The sequence below is a fragment of the Dryas octopetala genome, chromosome 1 (assembly GCF_963921425.1).
Source record: "Dryas octopetala chromosome 1, drDryOcto1.1, whole genome shotgun sequence".
Classification (NCBI taxonomy): domain Eukaryota; kingdom Viridiplantae; phylum Streptophyta; class Magnoliopsida; order Rosales; family Rosaceae; genus Dryas; species Dryas octopetala.
Window position 1 is genome coordinate 5,530,356 of NC_141366.1, and position 27,590 is coordinate 5,557,945.

Below are 27,590 nucleotides of genomic sequence, written 5' to 3' on the forward strand. Positions count from 1 at the left end.
TGGGTTATTTCCACCAAAAGTAAAGGTGCATGCCCTTTTGGATTGACTCGAGGGCCTTTATTTATTATACATACATTGTTCATCCATCTCCTTTTTTATTATTTAATTTTCCAATTTACTTAATTGAATAAAATCTTCTTCTGGCTAGTAACAATTAAATTAAGGATGGATATGACACTTAAAAAGCTTGCACGCAACATGCACATACAGTAGTAGCCAGGGGAATGCAGTTAAAGAACAATGGTGCAGGCAATGGCGACATGACTGTTAATTGTGCTTGCTCTGCTTCCTAGCTGGTTTTGGTTAGATATGTAATTGCTTTTGTTGCGCTGGCTCATTAGTCATGACTGATGGGTCACTACACTCGGTAGGGAAAACTTCCTGCCCTCAACAATCATTTTGGTTATAAATATGCCTAGAAAAATTAAAAGGGAACAATAAATAATATCATGAATATAATCTTCTCTATTTTTGGTATATACTATATACAATATGAGCTAGCTAATCAATAATATATGCATCATGAACGTCCACAGCACTTATATCAAACCATTATCGATAAAAAATAAAAATTAAACAGGACCAACAAATTTAAAATCTTAGAAAACCATATGTACTAATACGTTCATTACACTATTTTGAGAATATATAAAGTCACCGACTAGCTAGCTTGATTTCCACTTTTGTTAATATTGATTTTAGATTGAATATTTAAACTTTGATATGATTGGGCACATGTGTTGTCATCCAATTTAGCACACCACACTAGATTTGCTGAGAAGTCTGAAATTACAAAATAAAATTGAGTTAGATATTTGAATTCTTTTTAATTGTTATCAAAGGAAAATTGGGTTGAAAAATTTAAACTCAAGATGATGAATGTAGAGATAAGTGCTCTTAACTAAAAGTTACTTTCAACTTTGACTGAACAAAAGATTCAAACTTCTGGTCAATGGACCGATCGATTCCTAATTAGCTAGTTAATTATGTATACTTTTCTTTGGCCAGATAAAGTGATAGTGCTATTTGGACAGTTTAGGACGCACAATTAGTGATAAAGTGATAATGCTATTGATCGACCGCGATTTGATCACGATGGAATTGGAGGCAATCACTGGAGAGAGTTGCGTCTGATCCTGGCTCAGGTGTTCAAATCAATTTCATAGGGGTGGAATAATTTAATATGTATTTAGTAAAATTCATACAATGCAGGAATTAAGAGTACGTACGTATTACGTATATACTGGCGACATGAGGATTAGGATGTGGACCTATTAGCTAGCAGGGATCACACTTGGTCTACACGTACGATTAGAAGCATAAAATTGAATGCGTCTCTAACTGCCCAGTCCATTTGTTTCTAGATAGTTAGTGAAATTGAAAATTAAACAAAAAAATTATTATATTTGTTCACGGAGAAAATTAGTCAATCTCCTAACTCAGATGAGTTGGATTGGAGCGATTCGAATAGTCAAAGTTAATTAAAGTCTCTCCAACGCTTAATTAAGTAAAGGAATTGTTGGGTTTCACATAATGTGTGTTGGGGGGGACGATGAGATGATCAAAGCAGCAGATCTATGTGTTATTGTGGGTGGAGTAGTGTGGACTTATATGTGAGTGTCCAACTCCCCATGCACAAATTAAAAAACAAAGAAATTAAAAAGAAAACTGCAGAGAGAGCTAGCTAGGAAGAGGAAATTGGTGTAATGGTTTGGTCTAAGTGGTGTCGGTTCGATTCCGACATGCAAAGCTCACTCCCAACTCATCAAGCAATACATGAGACTGAGTTTTCAACACTCTTTTGACACCTGTAACTTATAAAACTAACACAACGAATACATTAATATTCGTTCACACAAAAAAAAAAAAAAAACCATTAATATTTGAGTTATCAACTTATCATCAGCTAGCTGTATACAATTCTGCAGTGAACCTCCATCTGTTGTACTTGTCTATATCTATCAAATTGCTACATTTTTTTTTCGAAATTGCTACATTATTCAAATCCTCCTTTGTGCAATATCCACCCCAACATAATGACATATATTAGCGTTTAGATAAATGGGTGATCAATCAATTATTGAGTAAAGTGGAGTACTTGTGGCCAAACAGTACTATACCTGACATGATGAATGAATTACCCACCTTAAATGAAATACTAGTATTTAGCCCAAAAGAGAAAATTACAGATTTAGTCCAGTTATTTTATATCTAGTTCAATTTTGGTCCACAATCTTTTTTAAGTTCTGTTTTGGTCCACTAATTGTTTGACTTGTTCAATAAAGGTCCAGATTTGTTTTCTCAAATTTGGCCTGCTTTTTACCCTATCAAATCTCACCCAAATTCAGCAAATATATACTTGTTTTAAAGCTATGCATTTCTTTTTTACAACCATATAAAGATCATTCAAATTGGAGTTCTAAAACTCAAGATAATTGACCCTAAAGTAGGGTACCCAAAACTGCCAATTTTTCAAATTTCACCAAATCTCAATTCTCTTAGATTATAATACTCCAAATTTGTTTTTATGACTAAGAAATGATGAAATATAACTTATACTTCAATTATAATTGAAGAAAACACAACCCAAAAGATTTAAAGTCACAAATCTGGACCTTTATTGAACAAATGAAACAATTAGTGGACCAAAACAGAACTTAAAAAAGATCGTGGACCAAAATTGAACTAGGTATAAAATAAGTGGACCAAATCTGTAATTTCCTCTAGCCCAAAATAAACCCACATTTATTTCATTCAATTCTAAAATTGGAGTATTTATCCCAAAATAAACCAACCTTTATATATATTATTCTAAAAGTGGAGTATTTAGCTTAAATTTTTGAATTTAGTGGTTGTCTAAATTGTTTAACTACATAAATACCACCACGGTTCATGATCGAGCATGTTAATTATATATGAACAAATTAATGTTATGGAAGTTGTAGCATATATATACGCAGTGAATGTGGTAGGGGTTATGGATATAGCTAGCTAGGTAGGGTGGAGTAGTTAATTGTTTCAAATTTGGTGGAGACAGATTGGTGGGAAGAGAGAAGCAATGAGATTGAAAAGAGAAAGAGACACAAAAATGGGAAAGAATCAATAAATACATACAACAGAGCTGGGTACAGTGGGAGCAGAAGTTGGCAGTTACCACGTACTACTGAGTACTCAGTGGAGAGCCAAAGATTTAATTAAAGCAGGGAATGGGGGTATGGTACGTAGAGGATTCACCATAATTACCAACAACAACAAGCTAGCATACGCACGTTTGCATCAGACTACTGATCGATTCATCGAAATTAAAGCCAAAGTGCCAAAGCTACGTATAGTAGTACACTCTCTGGTCTAATTAACTTAACTGCTAGTACTACACAGGTCTACTTCAGTTGCTATAAATATGTGATGGCTTCTTTCCTAGTTTCTGTATACTTTTCTGTCTGTCTGCCCCAATTCCACTTATAATATTACAGATCGAGGCTGTGGTCCCTTATATATAATTCAGCATCGACCGTCTCAAAGTTTAAAAGCAATATGGGAAGTGTTAAATACTTCAATTCCAAATCTGAAAAAGCTCGCTTTGGGGTGTGATTGATGTCTTGATGATCAATATGATTCTATGAATATGGTACTTATGTGGTTATGATGAGATCTCAATTAAATACGTTGTGGCGCATGAGCTACTTTACATAAGTACGTCCAACTGTCCAAGTAAAGTATGTACATAAAAATTAATGGAAAAATTATGAGAAAAACTTAGAGGGAATAGCGGGATTAATCATTCAACATAATTAAGGGATGATAACATATTTTATACTAGAGTGCTCATGGACTTTGAACATTCTTGCTTCAATATATAAAAGTGTTCAAGCACTTTTACATAATTAAGTATTTTAACATAAAACATACTAGTTACTGTGCTGTAAGTCGTTGGATGAAAATTCAAATTTTTGTTTGTTGGATACATTAGCAGGCTAAGATGAAAATTCAACTTGTTCCACAAGGTATTGTTCCTTTTTCCAGACATATCACATATCCATCCTTACTATTGGGAACTTTGACTCCCTCTCACCCCATCCTTTCAAAACCCATCATAAATGGTGCCCCACACAACCCTTTTGAGTTTATTAATTAATTGGTTTCCAATGATCTAGTACCACATGGGATATACTGTTGATCAATATGTAAAATCTCTCATCTTAAATTAACTCTAGGTCTTACATCTTTAATTTACAAATTTTTAAGAATTTTAACCCAACTCCGCGGGTTGGCCTGCAGGTTAATATAAATTTGATAAGTAATAAGTGGAATCAGGGATGAAGATTTTGAACTCATAACTTATTTGAGTTAGACCTTTAATACGTACCATGCCAAATTCCAAAACTTTGTTAGAAAATAAGTCAACAATATATTATTATCCACACTCTAGTCCAACTCTAAAGTAGATTAAGTAGAACAAAAATGAAATTAAAGATTTACCAATTCTGTATATACAAACTCCTCATGAGTTGGTCATGTATCTCCCACCCCCATTGGATTGAAGAAAGGTTCTGAGCAAGTCCTTATTTTAAATTTGGAAACCTGCACATGATTACAATAAATGGGTTATTAGTCTAATAGGCAACAATGAAATGGGTATGTGTGTCTTAGCAAAAATTGCGCCAACAGCCATCACTAAATGCTAACGTGCATGCAGTAAATACACAACACATGATAAGGATTAAATGCTAGCTGCATTTTTTTTTCTTTTTTTGGTGAATAAATGCTAATTGGAATGCACATGCAACCAATATATAATATCCATGTATCCACAATAAATCTGTTTCAATTTTGAAGACCAAATTAAACACAATTAAAAATTTAAAATATATATCGATCTTTTGGCACAGAAAATGTGGGAGTTAGAGAGTGAGTGAGAGTGAAAATGCCTTTGAATTCGAATGTTGCTACAAAATTTATTGGTGTTCTGTTCTTATAATCAGGCACTCTAATGGGTTTTGTTTCTCACCCTGCAGATAGATGCTTTCCCATCAAGAGTAGTTGGGATATTCCAATGAGTACTGTTATAATGCTGAAATATTTACACCTTTTTTCAGCTTTGTTTCCCATCATTTAATTCTCAACACATTCAAATCTTTCCTTAAACAAATTAATTTGACTGATGGACAACATTGTTTATTACATTTTTTGACATAGATGAGACTCAATTTTCGCATGAATTATCCTATTTCTCTACATGAAAGATGTGATCAACAAATGTGTTAAAAATATATATAATTTATATTTATTGATTTAATGTGATATGGATATGAAGCTAACTACAGTCAAACTAACACATGCAATATAAGCAACATCCCTAAACTAGGTCGATGTAGGATTATCTATGTGATAGCGGCTGGACATTCTCACTAGGAAGACCATTGAAGAGACAAATTATCATTTATTAACCTTTTTTATTTATAATTCATTAACCAATTTAAAAAAAAAAAAAAAAGATTTTAATCCGCGAATCATGGGTGCATCCTCCTAGGAAATTGAAAAGCACGTACCTAACTTGATTAGTTTTGCATTGACTCTCTTATTAACTATGCATTAATTGATTTAAGATATGTTTTACTTTCTAAGAAATCAAAGTGGAAACTAAATCCAAAGTCCAAACTTGGGAGAGTGGAGTAGTATAGCTACAACAATTTATTGTTTTGGGATACTAAAAAGCAACATGAGTGAGACAGCATCTTTTTTACTAGAATAAACATTTAACCTGGGAGCTAGAATTTCTTTTATTTTTTATTGAAGAGATTGATGCAAAGTTGCAAACTTAAAACCTATCTAATATTATAATATTATAAAGAAATTACATGGTTAATTGGCAATCTCAAAAGAACATTGATACATTAATATAATGAGAGTTTCCTCTATAGTGAAAATTCTTAAGTTATAGGAAAAAATTTAAAAGAGATTCACATATTTAAATTTTACCGTTGAAAAGTAAACTTAATTGTCAGGTTTAAAAGTTAATAAGAAAAATAAACCTAAAATTTATTTTTAATTTTGAAATTAAAAAAACAATATATATACATATCTAGCTCATGTCAGCTAGATATGCTCCTTTCTGCAGGTTGACAAGTTTTCATCCTCAAACAAATGAAATATATATAACTCTAACACTACTTAGAAAATGTAAATTAAACTTAATTAATATAATTTCTTACATGAATGCTAGCTAAGAATGTCAATGCAATCGTATCGTATCTTAGGCTTAATATTCAATGTTTAAGAATATAAACCCTATGAGGACAAATGTTTTGGGCATATAAGTACTGTTAACATGTGTTCCAAGTGAGTGGAGAATATACCTACCCATGTGTTCCAAATGGGGAGCAAACATAGATTTGTTAAATCAGAGGTAATATTTAAACGTATAATGCATAAATTAAGTACAAGTAGTAAGAATTTGGTATAATTAAGTGATGGGGTTGGAGTGTTTGAGATATTTGTTAGGAAATTTTTTCGTATAGTTTATATATTCATGTAAATGAATGCCAATCACCCATCCGTCAGTTCTACCGTGAAATCCATTATGATGCATACATTAAGTATTGATATATATATATATATATATATGTGTGTGTGACCAAACTGTACTTAGCATTTGCTATTCATAGCTCAAATATTCACAGGGAGAGTCAACCAATTCTCAATTTCTTATGGATATGACACATGTTTTTCTCAATATGTGCCAACTTTGGTTAAAATAAGAATTATAAAATGAGAAGAAAAACACCAAAAAGTCAGATGCGACGGCCTTCATGAAATATGACTAATTCTAGTTTTTGCTGACAATTGTTGCATTGATTTAAGTAACAAGCAGGAAAACTCCAAGTGCTCGTTCTCACCTCCTAGTCCTTGAGTGTTGAGATCAAAGGAGGCTGACACAGTATTTGGTTCAAGATTCAAACATATATAACTTCGATTTGGTAATTCTCTGTTAGAGGTTTTTTTTTTTTTTTTTTTCCTTTTATGAAGCGATATTGGGGGAGATAATTGGACTGTTTCCAGTAGCCCAAACACTAGTGCGTAGCTAGGCCTTTGTACTTGGCCCAGGATCAACAACTCTGTTTGGATTGGTCTTCGGCTAACCAAGCCAATCAGGCCCAGATGCCCACCTGCGTCCCATTTTTTGCCAATCTCAGCCCAAATACGATACGATTTCAAGGATTTGAAGCACGATCTCTGGCAGATCTGCTTCCAACTTGATAATATTCCTTTACTTGTTCTTTAATAACAACTATATCAAAAAGACTAATTAAAAGACTAAGAATTAATACACCCTTAATCATATTTATGATAGGTGAATGTCGATTATAGTGACATACTATCAATTAAGACCACATACTCTAATACAATTCTAAGCGATGAGTATTACCTATCCTAATAGACAAGCATAGATGGAAGAACTATACCATACAAATATGTATGACATATAGATATATTTTTAATCATTGAATTTTGATAGATTAACTTTTCTTATATTAATATAAAAGTCTTGACCATTAAATATGTTTTTATGTTATATAGTATCCGTATCAAATACAAACTCGGATAAATCTTGACCATTAAGTTATGAGGATAAATACCATCCGTAAGATCATGGATCAGAAACCAGTTCAGGCCCATAACACCAACGGCTACGATTAGCTTGGTATCTGAGGACTGTACGGAAAGTAAGATTTCGGGAAATCATATATTTGATACGTAATATGGCAACATTTAATGTAGATTATGTAGTAATATTTAGGGCTAGATTTTGTGGGTTAAGCAAACTTATAACCTAATGGTACCAGACTACCTTCTCAATTCATTCTTTCACTGCAAACACCCTTCTTATCCGTCTTCATCCTCTCCTATATACACTGCTCTTATCATAGTCTCTTTCTAGTACGTCCTTTGTTTTTTTTTTTTCTTCTGTAATATAAATATTTTAGAAGTTGAACTTAAACGCAGAGGTTGTTTGTTGTGCAAGCAAGTGATCAATCAATGTCAATGGGCAGCAATAGTGGGGAAAGCGGACGGCAGGCCTGCGCTGCGTGCCGGCACCAAAGGAAGAGGTGCGAAGAAGACTGCGTGATGGCACCTTACTTCACCGCGGACAAGGAGGTAGATTTCAAAGCGGTGCACAAAGTTTTCGGGGTTAGCAACATGTCGAAGATGCTCAAGGATCTAAAGGACAAAAAACTGAAGGGAACGACCGCCGTGGAGTCTTTCATATGGGAAGCCTATATGTGGCAGCAAGACCCAGTTTCTGGGCCGCTAGGGAAGTACAAGGAACTACAAAACGAGGTGGAGTTGCTTAGAAACGCACTCAACCAACAAAACGCTTTGGAGGACCAAGGGATCAATAGGGTTGGAATCAAAGACCAAGTTGAAGGAGGAGTAGTAGTAGTACCCACTTTTGGATCATCCAGTGCTCTCAACTATGCTTGTACTAATCAAAATATGGCAATATTAGATGATGGGTCTACGAATAATGGTACTTATACTGCTCTATTACAAGGGCAAGACACAGAATGTAAGGGAGTGATAGTAGATTCATGTGTTGCAGCTACTAATTATCAAACACCAATTTCACAAGGGCTTCTAAGCCAAGGGAGATCGGGTTTTCAAGGTGTTGTTGTTGATCAGCGAAGTCTTTTGCCAAAGCAAGAGATTGACCGAGACCCGAGAAGGGTTGGCCTTAACTCTACAATGATGCCATTGGACTCTAATTTTAGCCCAATAATTCAAGGAGGTAATAATGCAATTGCAAACTATAATAATGGTAATATTAGGCCTTCACAGGGAAGAGGGAGAGGAACTGGAGTTGCAGGAATAGAATGTGTGACAAACATAAAGGGGCCTGTGGTTCAAGGGCAAGCCAGAGGTCATCTGGTTTATGACCCTTGTATTGGGCAGGGACAGCAAAGAGTATTCGGCCCACTGGGGGCCCAAATTGGCCCAAGGTTTAGTGATGCTTCACCAGGCCATAGAAGAGCTACGACCCAAAAACATGAGGTTCGTTTTACTCCTTATCCTCATCCTCATAATCAGCCTTTTCATGGGCAAAGACAAGCAATGGGCCAAGATCAAAACCACCAGAACTTTCAACAATATTCGTGGAACAATCGCCAGATTTACGACAATATTCAAGGTAAAGGCAGTTACACAGTTCCATTCTCTGTTTCTAGTGTGGTGTTGAACAAGACTACTAATTGTGTGCTTGTTGTGAAACTTGGAGTCATACTATTTATACCTGATCGTGCTATTTATACATGATGCCTTTCATATTCAAGCTCTGCCTCCGATGTGGAGTATTAAAAGACTAGATTAAGAAGGAAATGTAGAGTCAATCTGACTTGTTAAACTGTGAATTATATTTATTCTAAATTTCTAACAACTACATCTATATAATATTATAATCTAAATAATTTGAATTACACAGTAATGGTTGTTTAGAATTCAAATAATCTGGATCACATTTTTGTCAATCTTTTGTGATTTTAGAATTCAAAATTGCTTGCAAATTATTGAGCCATTTTTTTATTGAAATTAACTCATTTATCTTTCATATGATCGTTGTAGATGTAGACCAATTGAATCAAGTGAAAAGGGAAAGGCAATGAAAGATCCAAAGTGGAAGAAAATTCTCTCTTTAGTTTTGATATCTATACTTTTGGATGAAAGTAAAATCAAGCTGTCATGTTCGTCATGGTCATTACTTATGAGAATCATATGGATACTCAACTTATAATTTTTGTATTGAAAATCAATTAAGGTAATATCTAGCCATCTTTATATTTCTTTTTATTGTTCAAACTTTAGAAGCTAGTCATTAACATTTATCATATTAGCTTTTGGAATTTGATCCGGGTTACAAGAAATTTTTTTTTTCTCTTGAATGTTAACCAAAGATATTACATGCCTTATTGCCTTATATACAGAAAGCATGATGGTGACCATGAGAGGTAATTGGCTCTATCGAACATACATGGAATTCTTCCAACTAAATAGACTTTGATAAATTTTTTTTTTTTTTAAATCAAAATATGATGTATATCAGTATATGCTTCCTTTTCATAATTATTACAGAAGCAACACGTGATGAGTATATGTAAAAAGAAAATTGTATATGAACGTCATCACATAATGACTTAAAATCTAAACGAGGAAGTGAGGGGTTTGGTAAAAGATAAGAAGAATCAGATGAGGGACTGAGGGGAGGTTTAGTTTTACTTTACTGTTTGGGTGGAAAGGTCTAGAACTGAGGGGAGAACTGGAGAAGATGAACAAACTTTAAAAATGTTTTAATTAAAAGTTAATTAACACATTAGTTAATTGAGGCGGCAGGTATAGAGAATAGCACAAAACGACATTAATAATTTAATACCAACAATATTAAATAGCATATATACTATAATTAAGTCTATAACCACAGAGGATACCAAACCAGGCATTAGTTTTTTAAATTTTAGGAATTTAATTTTAGGGTATTAAAAATTTAATCAAACAAATTAAAACATATATAAACTAGTTAACTAAAACTATATTACATATGTTTTAATTGAGATGTGTTTTATTATTTATATAAAACATATAATTTAATAGAGGAGTACTCTAAAACTAACTAGTTAGCAAGTTAATACGAAATTAACCATATTTTTGGGACCACCACATAACTAATCTCAACCGTCAATTATTTAGGTCATACTTCAAAGATCATCATTACAAAAAATTAACTAAATCGGAAATCATTTAGTCATATAATTGAGATCAAATAAATAGACGATCAATATTTTCGATAAAAGCATATAAATAGTTGTTGATATAATCAAATGACTAAATGATTTCCGAATTTGGAGATTTTTTACAAGGATGATCTTTGAAGTAGGGCCTAAAAAATAGACGGTTCGGATTTTGAGATTACATTGTGCGGTAGGCCCAGTATGGTGGTTAGCTTTGTATTAACTTACTAACTAGTTAATTTTAGAACATTCTTGTAATTTAATAATATATATGTTTATAATTTATATAGATTTCATATAAAAACTAATTAAAAATACCCTAAACACTATACCATATTCTAAACCTTATACCTTATACCCTATACTAGTATTCTCTATACTCTATATCCTATACTCTAAACCATATACCATATACTTTATACTAGTATATTTTATACCCTATACTATATACTAGTATACTCTAAACTTTATACTAGTATACTCTATACCCTATACTATATACCTTATAACTGTAATAGTTTTAGTATATATAGTTTATACGTTATACTTTATAGTATATATAAACTATGAATTATAGACTACACCTATAAACCATACACTATATAAGTTATAAACTATATAAAGTTAAAAAATATATGCCATATAAAGTTATAAACTATATACTATATAAACTATATAAAGTTATAAACTATATAAACTATAAACTATAAAGTATATAAACTATAATAAACATATACAAACATATATAAACTATAATAGGGGGTTTAGTTTTCTCTATAATAAGTATTAAAAACTATATATAAACTAATTAATATATATTATAAGTGGTGATTCGGTTAGGTTAAAACCAAAAATTTCAATATTGAAAACCAATATCAAACTGTTCACTTAAGTTTGATAACCGAAAAAAAAAACCCAAACCAATCCGATCAGTTTGGTTTAGTTCGAAACTCGAATTTTCGATATTTTTGTGCACCCCTAGTCAATAGTGCATGTTTAGTTAAACTTTGTTTCTTTGTCATTAAACATAGTTAGAGGTGTACATTGGGTCGGGCCGGCCCAAGTCCGACCCGGCTCGTTATTAAGTGGGTTGGGTCGAGCTCAACCCGTACTTATAGACTGGGCCAAAGTTTTCTATCTCGTTAGGCCGGCCTAGCACGAGTTCATCTTGGGTGGGGCCAGTCCATTTATATTAGTTTCTCAATTATTTTTTTTTTAATTTAAAGACTAATTTTTAGTTCTATAAATAAAAATATTTCCAAAAAACTAAATACAATTATATATTCAATTACAAACTTATTTCTTATTAATTGTTATTTTTTAAAATTTATATTGATATTGTTAATTAATTTTAAAAATTAAGTCTTTGACTTATTAAATGATAATATAAAATAAAATAATTAATCGGGCCGAGCCAAGCCGACCTAAGCTCGACATGACCTGTTATGGGATGGGCTATGAACTGGAGCTTAAAGTTTAAAATAATTAGTTCGATATGGCCCAACTCAATTATTAAATAAACCAACTCAAACACAACACGAAATACAACACAAAACACGAATGAACTAATTTTAAACGGAGCCGCCCGTTGTACACATCTAAACATAGTCTTGGCATTCATTCAATTCAAAGCACGTGAGCTATTTAGTCTTCAATTAGGACCCTCCATCTTCCTCATGCTCACGAGAATTTTAGGACTCTTTCTTGTGGTTGCTTTCGATTTGAAGTCATCCTTCATGCTTAAAATCCTAATCTTAAATAAATTGTTTTCTTTTTTAAATTGTTGAAAAGTCAAGGTGTGGACAGAATTGGGGTTAATTTCGAAGGACCCACCAATCCAACTAAGAAAATTATAACATTACGACCGTGACGACGTCGTATGCACAAAAGGAAAAGTTGTGAAATGTTCCCAAATTGATCGTCATCCCAATTCCCCTCCAAGAAATGTCTTCATGCCCCTCTTTGCATATACAGTCACCATGTCGACTTCACCAACCCATTAATTACCCATTTACGGAAGCCAAGTGGAAGGTAGACTATGCAATCTTTGCCATTGTATTGCACGTGAATTCCTACACTAACCTCCATGTACTTGAATTTTCTCTTAAGAAATTAACCAAAAAAACTTGTATTCTATTTAATTAGCCTATTACTTGTGGTACTGTTATAACTTTTGTCTTTTCCTTTTAAATGGTAAATTGTGAAAAAAGCTTCATGAAAGTATCTAAGCTCAAATTCACCCAACACAAGCTTATTATAGAATGAATGAGAAAAAATTATTGTATGTGTCGGTTATGTATAACCTCACTCTAATCACAAAATGTATACATTCTACATACATGTTCCGAGAAAAGTTTTATAACCAAATCATAAAAATTAAACCTAATTGATGTCATAGAGATGCTGCAAGAGTGCAGATTCTATTAAAAATAATGGGCTGAAGGTATCTTTTGACTTTTGAGATTATGAAGCATCATAAGTTTATAGAAATATTACCCCTTCAAACAATCTCTGGGGCATCTCTAGCCCCAACCATCACCTGAGGAGCTTATACAATAATATCTCTGAAATCCCAAATGTGAGATTTATATAAATTCTTGGTATGATATTTCTTCTGGTAATATCAAGGGAAGCCAAGGGCAAAAGTTGTTCATCACCTACCAATCAAGTGGTGAAAACTAGTCCAAATTCTCTCCAAGTTTCCATCACCTCCCCTTGTGCCAATAAATAATTAAAGTTCTTTGACCCCACGTTTACCTAATTTTAGTCCAAAGTTAAATACAAGTCTAAAGCTATATACCACAATCTTCATTATCTTCCAATTCAACTCCCCAGAAGGCTCCTAAAGAGAGAAGAAACTGAGGAGGAAGCCATGGTTTTAGCTTCTCAAAGTGAGCTACCATTGAATGAGAATGACTCACAAGACATGGTCATATACCAAGTCCTAAATGAAGCCATGGCACTCAACCCCTCACTCTTGCCTCAAAGACACCACATGACTAATCAATCAAATGGCCTGGACCCTACTAGGAACATTGGGAAGAAGCACTACCGGGGGGTCAGGCGCCGCCCATGGGGCAAATATGCAGCTGAAATTCGTGACTCTGCGCGACATGGTGCGCGTATATGGCTAGGCACGTTCAGCACCGCCGAAGAAGCTGCCATGGCATATGATCGAGCAGCTTTTAGAATGAGAGGCACTAAGGCCCTTCTCAATTTCCCAGCCGAAGTTGTGGCTTCTTCATCATCAATTCACAGAGTTAGGCCAAGTTTTAGTGTACCAACCTTGAATAGTAGTAGTAACAATACTTCAGATCACTCAAGTGGCTGCAGCTCTAGCATGCTTTCAATTGGGACACCAAGACCAGAATCTGATCAGAGTAACACAAGTACTTTGGAGCCAAGAAATTTGCAGGGTCAGACCACCTAGAATTAAAAGGTTTTTATGCGATAGTTGTTTTTTATTTTATGTCTACCAATATTTAAGCATTAGGACATTAACTTTCATTTTATGGTAAGTTGCAGACTTGCAAGTGTGGGAAAAAGTTTGTGATTTTTCTTTCATTATAGATAGTTTCTCTTCTGGTGTCTCTGAACTCATCATAGCATATGTATATAGCAGTGTAGTTTTGCATATTCTGTGTGTGCTTTGTTGCTTTGCCAACAGTCACAAACACACAAATGTAATTCACAGGCTCACAGCCAAAGAAATAAAAAGGGTACACAAATGTACTGCAAGAAGTCAATTTTATTGGTTTGTAATAAGAGAGCCAGTAAGGCCAGAGAAATGCAGAGTTATTCATGGGTGAAGAAAGAGCTATAAAATTGAAATTGTTGGAATTTTTGTATTGATACAATCTTAAGAACTTCTTAATTAATAATTTGTTGCAGTCAAATTTATATCAGTTTTCAAGTAAAGCAGAGGGTTACTCATTGATTACTTTTCTCTGAGCTTCAGAAGCTTGAAGAGGCAGGTAGATATCATAAAGCTACAAGACACTTGGCCTACAATTTGAGGAAACTTACTTCCTGGAAATAATTAAAAAGTGATGAAATTGATTACAACTAATAGAAGCATCTGGTCTAACAGAATGGGAACAATTTTTAAAGTAGCGTTCTCCCCTTGGGCTATTTTTACCTAGAGTGCTACTATTCCCACCCCCATGTCCTATTTTTTCACCCACCCTATAATTTCACCCCCTTTAATTGACAATTTGGTTAATTAAGCCCTACCTAATGGGGCCTAATCCCATTCTCTCAAATTTTTTTTTTGGACAAAAGATTGTTAGAGAAACAAACAATTGCAACATCACGCAATTTTTAAATTGGAGTTCAACTACCTGTTTCTATTCTTTCAGAAGTTGAACCCAAAACCACATCTTAACCAAGTGAAGTTGGAGAGGGATACACCTAAGAACCAATTATCTAATCTCATATTTAAAGTAAATAGAATATCCTTTGCAGGGAGCAATTATCTAATGACCAATCAACCTCCATTTTTACTTATAATAGAAGAATGGCTACCATATATAGATTATACTTTGACTATACATTTCAATATTATTTTTCTTATTAAAATAAGGACATGTAAAGCAATTCAATTAATGATCTGAAGGTATAGCAGGGTTTGGCGGTTCACCTTGAATAGGAAGAGAAATTAATTAAAGTAAAAATAAAATATCAAGGTCGGTTTGTAATCTTTTGTGACATGTTTTATGTTTTTCCAACTTCTACCTATCTCCCTCTCCATCTTCTTGTGATAACTATTAAAATTAACAGTTGCTATCTCCCAAATTGATAGAATAATTAAATGAAGTTAAAACACATTATGGTATGATCTAGCCTTGAGATGATGCTAATTATATATACTGAAATGGATTCATGCATCATAACTCAGCACCTTACTGATTAATGTTGCAAATTACATGGCAAATTTAGTGAGATATGTTTTGTTTTGCTAACTCTTCCTCTAAAGGCTAGTCTGAAAAACCTTACACAACATGTGCCTGACTAGTGACTACAAATAATTCCAGACTGCTACATTCCTATTTGGGCAGCTAAGAATGTTACATAGACTCATTCATGCACAAGCTACATGTATATCAGAAGCATTTTTTTCCTTTCTCTAACCATTTTTGTAGGCATCTCATTCTAGATTTTGTCAAAAAGAAGATAGCAAACTTTCCAAGTAATCACTTCCCAGGTCTTGGAACTCAAACACATCAAATTCATCCCCCAACATCTTTTCCATGCTTGCCTTTCTTTTCAATGCAGGTTCTTCAGTCCTTGCCTCAACATTTTCTTCCCACTCTCTCAATGCTCTCTTCCGAGTTTTTGAACCAATATTCGGGGAATCCAGTCCCATAGCCTTTGAAACTGTTTCAAGAGGGTAGTTAAGATTTGCTTTTGGGCCTCTAATTCTCAAGGCAGCCTTGTCATAAGCCAAAGCTGCCTCCTCAGCAGTCTCAAAAGTCCCAAGCCAAACTCTTGCTCCTTTTCTTGACGAATCTCTAATTTCTGCTGCATACTTACCCCATGGCCTCCTCCTAACTCCGCGGTAATGCCTTGCTACCACCTTCTCTACTCTCTCAACCTTCGGATCCAAATCCGAATTGGCAGCCCCATTGCCTTCTAAGTTGTCATTGCAAGACCCTTCCACATTGTGTGCAGGAATCACAAAACTGTCAAGAAGTTCTTCCCAGGCCTCAGCTCCCATTGATATCCACCTACCTAGACTTGGTAGCCTTTGTAGAATTTCCATTGACCCCTCTCTCCCTTCAAGACCAGGCAGTTCTTCCCAGGATTTAGACAATTCTGGTGTGTTTTTTGTTTCTTCATTCACTCCATCCACACCGATAAAGCTTGCCCACACGTTCTCTAGAATAGCTTCAGATGCAGGCTCTGCAGCTAGATGCTGATCACTATGTACAGTCATGTTACCAACTGCAAAAACAGGTCTCCCAAATTCACATAAAAGTAGATATGAGGGGAGAGATGAGATTGAGAATTGGGAAATATAAAGCACTAAAGATAGACGCGTGAACAGCTTAGCTATATATGCTTTGTTTGTGCTCTTTATGAATGGAAACTTGTGGTTCAATCCAGCTGCTAAATTCATGGAGAATTTCAGGACTTAATTGCTAAAAAAAGATGTGGGCTTGATTTTTTAAGTCACCCACATCAACTTGTGTGGTTGTTCTAATCATTTGTGTGGCTTTATCGATGTAGATTCTATGTACTTAGTATTTTATATTGTTAAAACTTCCTCAAATTCATGATGAATTGCATAAGAAACAGAGCAGAAGAAGAATAAAAGCTGGCTAGAGTATAATTTGAGTTTTATATTGCGTTTGCATTGGTGTGCATGTATTTTATTTGGCATCTATACACTTATCCCTATTAAACTATCCTAATTGACTTTGAAGACATACTTTATAATTTTTTTTTTTCTTAAAGTACCCTCTAACATAAATGGAGAAAGATGATGACTGCAGATTTTTAGAATTGTATATTTGGACGGATGTGCATATAATATAGATGGCAGAAATATATACATCCCAGATGATAAGTTAAGCTCTTCTTGCAGATCCCTTTGACCTAAAATTGAAGTTGCTTGATTCACAAGGATAATGCTTGTGTACTCGTGAAAAAGGATAATACTTCTTTCGACACACCTTTCATAACATTGAATGGATTTTAAAAGTGTTTCTTCCCACAAAGATTACTAGTTTTAAGCTCAAAAGTACTGCCCTAATTATGCCACACTTCATTCCACTTAAGCTATTTTTATTAATTAAAGGACTTTTTCAAAGGATATATTGTATTTAAGTTTGACTTAATTATGAGGATCCTTTCTGCTAATACATATCCATATCCATCAAATACATCTGCATAAAACTTACTTGGTCCTAGAAAATTGCAAGTGGAAATTGAAAAACTATTGGTAAGCAAACAATCATAACCTTATCCATTTGAATATTTGATTATGATTCTGCTATCTTCATATGCATGGAAAATAGAAATGAAAAAAAGACCCATTACCAAACACCTTCAGACTAGTCCAAGGACCAAGGTACCCAGAAGATCAGAAGCAGGTACACGGTATCCAATAAGCTGGCATATCTTAATCCCTAAGAATTGCCAGCTTGATTAAGAAGTAGATGCATGCCAAGCTGTGAATATCACAAACAAGCCGCACGCTTCACCTTACAATAATTATAAATAAATATTAATAATAATGATAATCCAAAACGACAAAAGGGGAGGTCTATTTGCTGAGTATCAAAGCAAGGGATGTTACAACTTACACAGATGCGGCGTATGAACATGGTTTGATTTGGAGTCGAGAAGCTAATTGTGTGACTTGAGCAAGAAGAAAGAAATCAATGGGTACATTTGAATCAGCCGTGTTAGAAATGCATTCAGAGCCAAAACCCAAAGGGTGGTTTGACTTTGATCACCTCTCTTTGCTTCCATTGATGGTAAAATGAACACATATTCTTGAAAAAGTTGAAGGTGTTGGGTAAGGGCCTAAGCGGTAAACCTCACAGTCACTAGCCCTTAGCACTCTGTGTTTGGGCCTCGTGTCCCCATTTACACCATAAAATATGCACTAATTGGGTTTGACTTCTAGAGAATTGGGCTTTAATTAGCCCAATCCTCAGGCCCAACCAATATCCCACCCATCATATTAGTCCCCCACCTTTGTTTTAAGGAATTTGATGGTGATTTTTTTCTGGCCCAGGAAGGAAAATGATGGTGATTGACCACAAAAAAAAAATAAATAAATAAATAAATTGATGAAGTAGTGCAGTTGATGTATGATTTCTAGCTCGCTAAGCATAGTTCCTTTCCACCATTGATTTTAACCATTAAGCTGATATGTATTCCCTAACTAAATTTTAATTGTTTCCTGGGATTTGCTTCAATTACTCTGCAGACTATTTGACACTTTTCCAAATCAGATCACTGCTGCTCATAAGGTTAATAATTGGTTGTTTAGATAAGGACTACTACAACCTGTTTGAAAATGAAATGTGAGACAGTGAAAAGTTTGAGAGGCATATATGGGATTAAAGAATCCCAGAATCAATTATTGGTGACAGCAATGCAGATCTTCTTGCCAGACAATGAGAATTCCAAGCTAGTTGATCATATCATTAGCTATATTAATTATCAGATATATATATATATATATATAGCCAGTTTGGCTGCCAGTTGATAGAGTGGAAAGTGAAGAATATATAATCCACCCACCTCTCTAATATTTCCTAACTACTTGCTGGAAATTACTCAAAGTTTCAAGAAAATCCCCAACTACAAATTAAAAGGTTGAGATCAAGATGGCACATTAATTAAACTTCTGATGAGCAGGGCATTACTGTTTGTGCTTTCTTTATCTCCTCAGTAAACAAGATCTGTAGGTAAATGTATATAATACAGTGTTTTAATACTGCCAATATGTATAATACCCCCAAATTAGATCAGTATCAAGTATCACACACTGCATGGTTTCCAAGATATACCAAAGCCATAGTCCCTGCAGCCCTAAACTAGATAATCATAAATCCTTTCAACCAAATTGATATATATATATATAGATATATATATATATATATATAGAGAGAGAGAGAGAGAGAGAGAGAGAGAAACAAATTTTTTATCATTTAACTTATGCCTTTCACATAATAAGAGGTCTCCTCCTTGTATAGAGACGTTTTAACTTGTGAAACAAGTAAACTCGGAAAACAAAAAAAAAACAACAAAATAAAGAAACTAAATCCTAGAATTAAGGCACTTAATATTAGGGTTTCACCATATTGTTGGCTAAGACTTAAAACCAAGAAACAAACACTTACCAAAAAAAAACCAAGAAATAAACACTTTCCATACCGAATTAATGGAATAGTACTGTGTCTGTGAGTAATTTTCTTTACCAAAACCGAATAAGGAAATTAAGGTTTGGTATGCCAACAATGCTTGCCCACACTTATAGTAATAGGGCTATTAATTAATTAACTTTGGTACTCTTGAAAATTCAAGAGGTAAGTGACCTAACTACAAGAGAATATATATATATAAGAATTCCATTGTCAGTCAGCTGATCCATCATCAGCTTTGTCTTTTGCAAACTTGCAGTATGGAATTATTTTCTAATAAACATGTTTTTCCAGCTCTTATGCACTTTGTTTATTTTTATATGTTATGGTTCTACATTACTAATCCTAATGCTCAAGCAGCTCTAATCAAAGAAAGAGCTCTGAACAACACGATTTCAGCTATTTTGGTGTTTGGAGACTCCACAGTCGACCCTGGAAACAATAACCACGTGAAAACGATTTTTAAGAGCAATTTTCGACCGTATGGAAGAGACTTTCCCAACCAAAGGCCTACTGGAAGGTTCACTAATGGCCGCCTCTGCACTGATTATATTGGTAACGTCAATTTAAATTTTAAATCTTGAATTTTGGATTCGTTCGAACAGAAATTAAATGAACTGTTTGTAGAGCAGATTCTTATATATGATATGAAGGTGGCATTTTTTTAGATTAAAAGATGTGACTATTTTGATTGATTGCCTTGGTGTGAGTGTAACACAGCTTCATATGCGGGTATCAAAGAGTATGTGCTACCCTATTTGGAACCCAAACTCCCCATTGAAGAGCTGATGACAGGAGTCAGCTTTGCCTCCGCAGGATCTGGGTTTGACCCACTTACACCAAAAATTATTAACGTAAATCTCTCACTCTCTCTCTCTCTCTCTCATTCATAGAATCATATTATATATACAAATTTAATTATTGGAACAAGTACAATTTAAAGTGATGAAATTAATTTCTACTCTTTCAGAATGTGATTCCGATACAAAAGCAATTGGAGTATTTTAAAGAGTACAAGAAAACACTTGAAGCAGCTATGGGAAAGAAACGAACTGAAACTCATATAAAGAAGGCGGTTTTTTTGGTTAGCGCGGGTACAAATGACTTTGTTCTCAACTATTTTGGTGTACCAATTCGCAGAAGGACCTACACCATCTCCCAATACCAGCTATTTGTGCTCCAACGTCTTGAAGAGTTCGTGAAGGTAATTTGGCTCCAAACTCATAACTCAAAGTAACGTTGTTTTTTTCAAAGACATGTTAATGCCAAAAATTGGATTCAACCATCAAATTATCCACACAATGGTTGTATAAACTTTTCGATTTTGGTAATGCTAGCTATTAATTAATTGCAGGGTTTGTGGGCCCAAGGGGCTCGAAGAATCGCAGTTGTTGGGCTACCCCCAATGGGATGCTTGCCAATGGTTGTCGCCCTCAATTCCAACAAAGGTTGTGTCGCAAATTATTCCTTGGTTGCAACACAATACAATCATATGCTTCAAAACTATTTGAATTTTATGCAAAGTAGCTCAGCATATGATGGTGCTAGGATTCAATACGTCGATATATTCGATCCTTTGATGAACATGGTCATCCAAGGCCATGAAAAGTTTGGTACGTACATAATCAATGTGGCAAAAAAATGTGGTACATTTATCATTACCATTTTTTTATATTGAGTTAGAACAATAACTGACATGTTATGGTAATTTTGCAGGTTTTGATGTGGTTGATAGAGGCTGTTGTGGGACTGGATACCTTGAAACATCATTTTTGTGTAACCCAAGTTCATATTTATGCCGTGATTCAAATAAGTATGTGTTTTGGGATGCAATGCACCCTAGCCAAAAGGCATACTACAACATCTTTAAAGCAGTTCGTAGTAATGTTGATAGTTTAATCAAGGACTAAATTTGAAAGTCTTATATTTCCCCAGTGTGCAAAATTAAATGCAATGCTTAACCAGATTTTAAACAACGAACTTTTTTTTTTTTTTTTTTTTCTCTCTTTTGTAAGAATCAGGGTCCAAGGCCCAAAACAAAGAAACCTACACTACACTACGGGGCCTACTAAACCCAACAAGATCGTCAAAAAGAATATCCCCCACACCCTAGGGAGGGGAAGAAAATACAGAAAACTTGTTTAACTACTCAATTGTATGAAGAAAGCAACTATTATTTTTTTCCATTTATTAATATGTATTGTATGAATATATCTTATATTCTAGAATTTTGTTAGTATCAAGACCAATTTTGGTGTATGGTTAAATAATAATCAATTGAAAAGACATTAACCGTACACAAATTTAACGTCACCGACGTGACCCTCTAACACGACACAAAAGCCATGGTCCCAGGCCTAAAGTAGAATATTAAATATATTTTGTGCCCAACCCACTTCCAGCCCAAATCCAAACCACCAACCTCCACACACCTAAAGCCCAGCCCACTCAGCTTCTAAGGCTAGTTTCATTCAGGGACTAACTCGGAAAAAGGTTTTCCTAAAGAAGAAACAACTAAAATATATAAGAGTCCCCATCATTTAATTTAGTGTCTTTTTAAAGTCCAAATCAGTAAGTGCAATGATGAACCGTTCACACCCTTGAATATTGTAGGCTGCTAGACTTTAAACCAAGAAAGAAACACTTTTCAGTTTTCATATGGAACTATTCAAAAGCCGTAATAATTAATTAATCGAATTATCAAGTAGAAAGTGAAAGCATCAATTAAGGAACTCTTAATATACAGTACTAAAATTTAACATATCAAGCACTGTTTGCTAGGAAAATTAGTTAATTGTTGAGAAACTTAGACTACAATAAAGAAAGGTTTGGTTGCCAGCAATGGCGCGCCAAGAATTAATGCTTACCCACACTAATAGTAATAGTACTAATAGGGGTATTGATTAATTAATTAATTACTTTAGTACTCTTCAAAATATAAGTACGTAGTAGGTAACCTAATTACAAGAGATATATAAAAGATCGAATTCCACAGTCATTCAGCTAGCCAATCGATCATCAACTTTGTCTGTTACAATGATAAACATGTCCTTCTGCTCCTTCATTTTGTTTATAATTATCATATGTTATGGTTCTTTGTTACTAATCCCAAGGCTCAAGCAGCTGTAACGAAAGAAAGAGCTTTGAACAATACGATTTCAGCCATTCTGGTGTTCGGAGACTCCACAGTCGACCCCGGAAACAATGAATTCGTGAAGACGATTTTTAGGAGCAATTTTTCACCCACAGACATACCGCGGAAGGTTCACTAATGGTCGACTCGTCACTGACTATATTGGTAACTTCAATTTAATTAGATTTTAACTCTCAAACATGAAATGAAAGGTTTTTAAATTTTAATTTTAACCGTTATGCATAATTCTATGATTATATGATGATGATATGTGGGAGTGCATGTTGCAAAATTAAATGCAATGTTTTTCCATACTTGAAATTCCTCATATCTTTGAGTAGATAAAAATTGAAATTAGATTTTGCACTAACCAAGTTGGGAGCTTGGGATTAGTTTCTTTGTACTATGTGCAGTGTACAGGAATATTGATGCCTATTAGAGCATCGGATTTTAGTAATTTAGAATTGACAACTTTTAATAAGACATGGTAATATTATTCAAACTTGATACAAAGATAATAAGTTCATGTTGGACATTACTTGATATGAATACCTATATGACACAAACCGCTGAAATGAATATTAAATAATTTTTGTTAGTGTTAACTGTTACGAATAGCCCAATTTAATACGATAAATCCATTTAATTACTATAGTATGAAGAAAGTGACAAATTTTTTCCATTTCTTAATATATATTGTATGAATCCTTAAAAAATTATAAAAAGATTTTATAAAATGTTGTTACTATCAATATCAAGTGAAAAATTATTATCTTAAGGTGCACCTTGCACCTTTAGATATCTTAAAATGCACCTTGAAATGTCACAAAGTGCACTTTTTAGATGTTTCAAAATTTACTCTCGGATGTCTGAAAGTGTATTTAGAATGTCTCAAAAAGCACTTTAAAATGTCGTAAGTTGTATATTGAAATGATTATGTATAAGTGATGAGTTTGATTTAGAAATAAAAAGAGTTTAGTTTTAAGTTTTAAGTTTTTAGCTCACAATTAATGAATATGACACAGTTAATAAACGAGTCCAATGATTTCATACATATATATTAGTGGTAGGTGTACACCCAGCCAAAATCCTAATTAGACCAAGACTTTCTCAACAAGAGTTTGGATGGCCTCATCAGCAATGATTTTATACATTTTCTCCGTCGGATGAACAGCATCCCAGAATATGTATTTTGCTGGGTCAGTGCATGTGTCCAAACCCCTGCATGAATCTCCAAATTCTATGGTTCCAGTCCCGCAGCACCCTTTTGAAGTTTCAGCCAAACCTGCATGCACCCAATTTGTCTTTTAATATGCTCTGTGAAAAGTTGATCTTATCAAAAGCAGAGAAATATTTTATACTAACCATATAACTTTGGCTTCTTTGCTGCATTTTCTATAATACCGTACACATCAACAAAGCCAGTTTTCATTCCAGTTGTTGTGGCTATGGCCGCCAATTTCTTTTGTATCTTGGAATTGAATGAAAATGCCACTTTGTTATAATTTACCACACATGTAGGCACGTCCATTAGTGTTTTGACAAGTGGCATGCACCCCAACACTGGGACCCCAACAAGAACCAATCTTGTGCCACCTAACCTATGTATTTCCTGTGGCCAAATTAATGGCAATCAGAAATGTTTGTCCTTGAAGTAAAATCGGAAACAAAAACTGAGAAGAAATGTTTCAAGCTCGAAAATGTGAAAGAGATGGAGATCAGAGATTGAGGAGAGCACCTCAATGGCATGAGCCATGCAAGAGACCAAGTAATTTTGGTACTCTTCCACAGTGAATTGCTTGGGGCGAGTTGGGTCCAAATAGTAGTTTTGGATGAAGTCATTTGTGCCCATACTCATGATGAATATGGCATTTCTTATTGTATCTTCAGCCTTCGTCTGACCCACCAATTTTCTCAAGTGCAATTTGTAATGCAGGAAATACTTGAGCTGTCTCGAAAGAGGTAATACATTCTGTTTTATATAAAGAGAAGAAAAAAAAATTGAATTGCATTAGTTTTTGTATATATGAAGTTATGAACCTTCTGATGGTTGTAATTGATTTGCTGAACTTAATTAAGTAGCTTATTGAGAAGAAGCAGCTTAAAGATCAAATTTACCGAAAAATTGGCGGTGAGGTCATCATAACCTGAAGCAGCTGATGCAAAACTAACACCATGTGGCAGATCTGCCAACTTCAAATTGGGGTCAAGAAATGCTGGGATTGTTTTTTTATAGCCAATTGCATCCGCTGCATATATGGTAATTAAAAGAGAGACACAAATTAGAGTCCGAACTCCAAATCTCAAACCCTCAATCGATCTCTTTTTATGCTAATATTGTGATTATGTTTAAAATTATGTCATTTTAATTAGATTTTAAGATTAAGTGTTTTGGGAGTATGAAACGAGTAGTTTAGAACTTAAACATGATATGAGCTCATATCATAGAAGGATCTTATATATATAGCTAGGTATCATGCATATGCATATATAGTGTATTACCAATGAAGTCAGTGGCAAGTCTTCCATCAGTGAACCTTCCTGTTGGGCGGCCATTAAAGAAGTCCTTCCCATAAGGAAGGAAATTGCTCTTCATGGTTGTGAGCAGAACATTGTTATTGCCAGGATCCACACTAGAATCTCCAAACACTAAGATACATGTCACATTGTGTTGAGCAGCCAACTTCCTCACTTGACCAATATCCACAGCTCCCGAGAGCTGCAAAGTCAGCAAAGCCAATGCCAAGATCGTCGCCGCCGCCACTGCGGTCACCCCCGTGATTTCCCCCATGTTGGTCAAGTTTGATGAGAGAGTTGATCGATGGGGTTGTTTATGTTGCTCTTATTCTTCACTGATCACCTCTTCTTTAATAGAGGGATCAATCGATGATGATGATGATGATGATGATAAGTTAAATTGAATCGTGTAAACTGTAAAGGCTTGGCTTTTAAACTTGAGACAGTACTGAATTTAATGCTAACTACTGAGCTAGTCAGATGTTACATTAATATTGACATGGACGCACACGAAAGTATGTTTTTATTTAATAATGAACTCAGCAAATTTTTCTTGGTGGCCGGGACAAGAGTATTTGACTACTAGCAGGGATGGCAAAAATCCCCATGGACCCAATCCGATTAAAACCCATTTATGGGCCAGCAGATGTAGCTAGTTGAATATTGCAATGACTTTTTTCTTTCCCTGTTTTATTATTGTTGCTATTACAGTAACAAGTAAATGAATACGATACAATTTGTCGTACGAAACTGTGTATTATTCTTAAACAACTCTCCAAAGAAATATTGTTTGATTGTTGGACATAATTTAAAGTTCCAACAAATTTTTGTGAACGCATTATGGTAGACTCAAGCAATTGGGTATGCAAGTAACTTGAAACCAAAGTTATATTAACTGAAATTCAAGTCTGGTAAACACTTTGAGATGGTGATGTCATGAATTGGCTTTTATTTTGTGGTAGTTTATGATGTTGAAGTTGGGAAAATGGCATTTTAATTATTTTCTGAAGAGCAAGAAATTGGGTTTGGTGATGTCTGGTAAGTACTTGAAACCAAATTAAGTATTAACTAGTAATTAAGCCTGGTTAACATAGAGATGGTGATGTCATTGGCTTTTATTTTGGGGTAGTTTATGATATTAGAATTGGAAAAAATGGCATATATATTTATTGTTTGAAGAGCAAGTCGGTGGAACAAAACTGAATGTGTCTTCCAAACATATAAGAATTCATTGTTGATGGGCAAGTGGCTGCATCAGCATGTAGTAATTGCAGAGAGCATTTGGCAGACATTGCTTTCAATGTCATTGATGATAAGGATATGGGTTCTACTTCTACGGTTCTACCTAACTTGGAGTCGCTAGGAGACTTTGGAACCTTGGAGGCAACAAATTAATGCTAAGGAAATTTAAAGATGGCCAGGTGCCACGGACCACACACTACATGCTTAAATCGATCTAAGAAAGGTCCTATTCCTTTGCCTGCTCTTAGCAAGGTACAAGCAAAATGGTCCAACCCTAATTAATTTTCTCTTGTACTGCCAATTTGTGTTATGATTTTCCCCATTCTTTAAGGATATTATGCGAGCTCCAAAGATTGGTATGAGGCTAGTATATCTAAATTTTTATTAAGGGAAGTGATTCAAACTTTAGACATTTTTTAATAAATTATAAAATCACAGTCTGTCTAGCCCATACTTGATAGCAAGTTTACTTATTATATATATCTTTTTACCATATATATTTCATCAAATTTCATATAATTCTATATAACTCATTTTTAAATGAGTAAACCGTATTGAATTCTTTGCATCTTTCCATCAAATCACTTATTATTTTAACTCTTGAATTTTCACCAAATAGCTTTTGAAGTCTTATTCTTTTTGGCCATGAAAATAAGTACTTCCATTAAAACAAAAAGCCCAAAGGCATACAAAGAACAAAACTTAGTCTTATTAAATATTTAAATTTATGTCCAAAAAAAGTTAAAAGTTACGTGCCAATTTTACAATGGTTTGTGTCAAAATACACGTTCGTTTCCAGGTGTGACTTGTTAGTAAATTTACCAGCAATTTTTTCCTAGTCAAATAAAGAAAAAAAAAAACATTGAGTTGGTAATAAAAATAAGAGCAAATTACAATTTAGTACCTCAACTTTATATGTTGTTTCAATTTAGTACCCCAACTTTGAAAACTTGCAAAAAAGTACCTCAACTTTCATTTTGTGTCAAAATAGTACCTCCGTTAGTTTTTTCTGTCAAAATAGCAGGGCTATTTTCGTCTTTT

General features: G+C 34.2%; 4 protein-coding genes across 4 annotated transcripts; 2 read left to right on the forward strand and 2 right to left on the reverse strand.

Moving 5' to 3' along the window:
- Positions 1-13,605: 13,605 nt before the first annotated feature.
- Positions 13,606-14,519, forward strand: LOC147296890 (pathogenesis-related genes transcriptional activator PTI5-like). Its single transcript, XM_086255963.1, has one exon. The coding sequence runs from the start codon at positions 13,651-13,653 to the stop codon at positions 14,206-14,208; it is 558 nt and encodes a 185-aa protein (XP_086112089.1). The 5' UTR covers positions 13,606-13,650; the 3' UTR covers positions 14,209-14,519.
- A 1,301-nt stretch (positions 14,520-15,820) lies between these two features.
- On the reverse strand, positions 15,821-16,713 carry LOC147296891 (Integrase-type DNA-binding superfamily protein). The gene has a single exon (XM_086229255.1). The coding sequence runs from the start codon at positions 16,711-16,713 to the stop codon at positions 15,940-15,942; it is 774 nt and encodes a 257-aa protein (XP_086085381.1). The 3' UTR covers positions 15,821-15,939.
- A 3,264-nt stretch (positions 16,714-19,977) lies between these two features.
- Positions 19,978-21,567, forward strand: LOC147296892 (GDSL-like Lipase/Acylhydrolase superfamily protein). The gene is made up of 5 exons (XM_086229799.1): positions 19,978-20,212; positions 20,378-20,511; positions 20,628-20,861; positions 21,012-21,270; positions 21,374-21,567. Exons 1-5 carry the CDS (start codon positions 19,978-19,980, stop codon positions 21,565-21,567), a joined length of 1,056 nt encoding a protein of 351 aa, XP_086085925.1.
- Positions 21,568-23,879: 2,312 nt separating this feature from the next.
- LOC147296893 (GDSL-like Lipase/Acylhydrolase superfamily protein) lies at positions 23,880-25,660 on the reverse strand. Its single transcript, XM_086229746.1, has 5 exons — positions 25,293-25,660; positions 24,909-25,039; positions 24,529-24,762; positions 24,156-24,402; positions 23,880-24,075 (listed from the first exon to the last, which is right to left on the reverse strand). Exons 1-5 carry the CDS (start codon positions 25,579-25,581, stop codon positions 23,885-23,887), a joined length of 1,092 nt encoding a protein of 363 aa, XP_086085872.1. The 5' UTR covers positions 25,582-25,660; the 3' UTR covers positions 23,880-23,884.
- Positions 25,661-27,590: the final 1,930 nt, after the last annotated feature.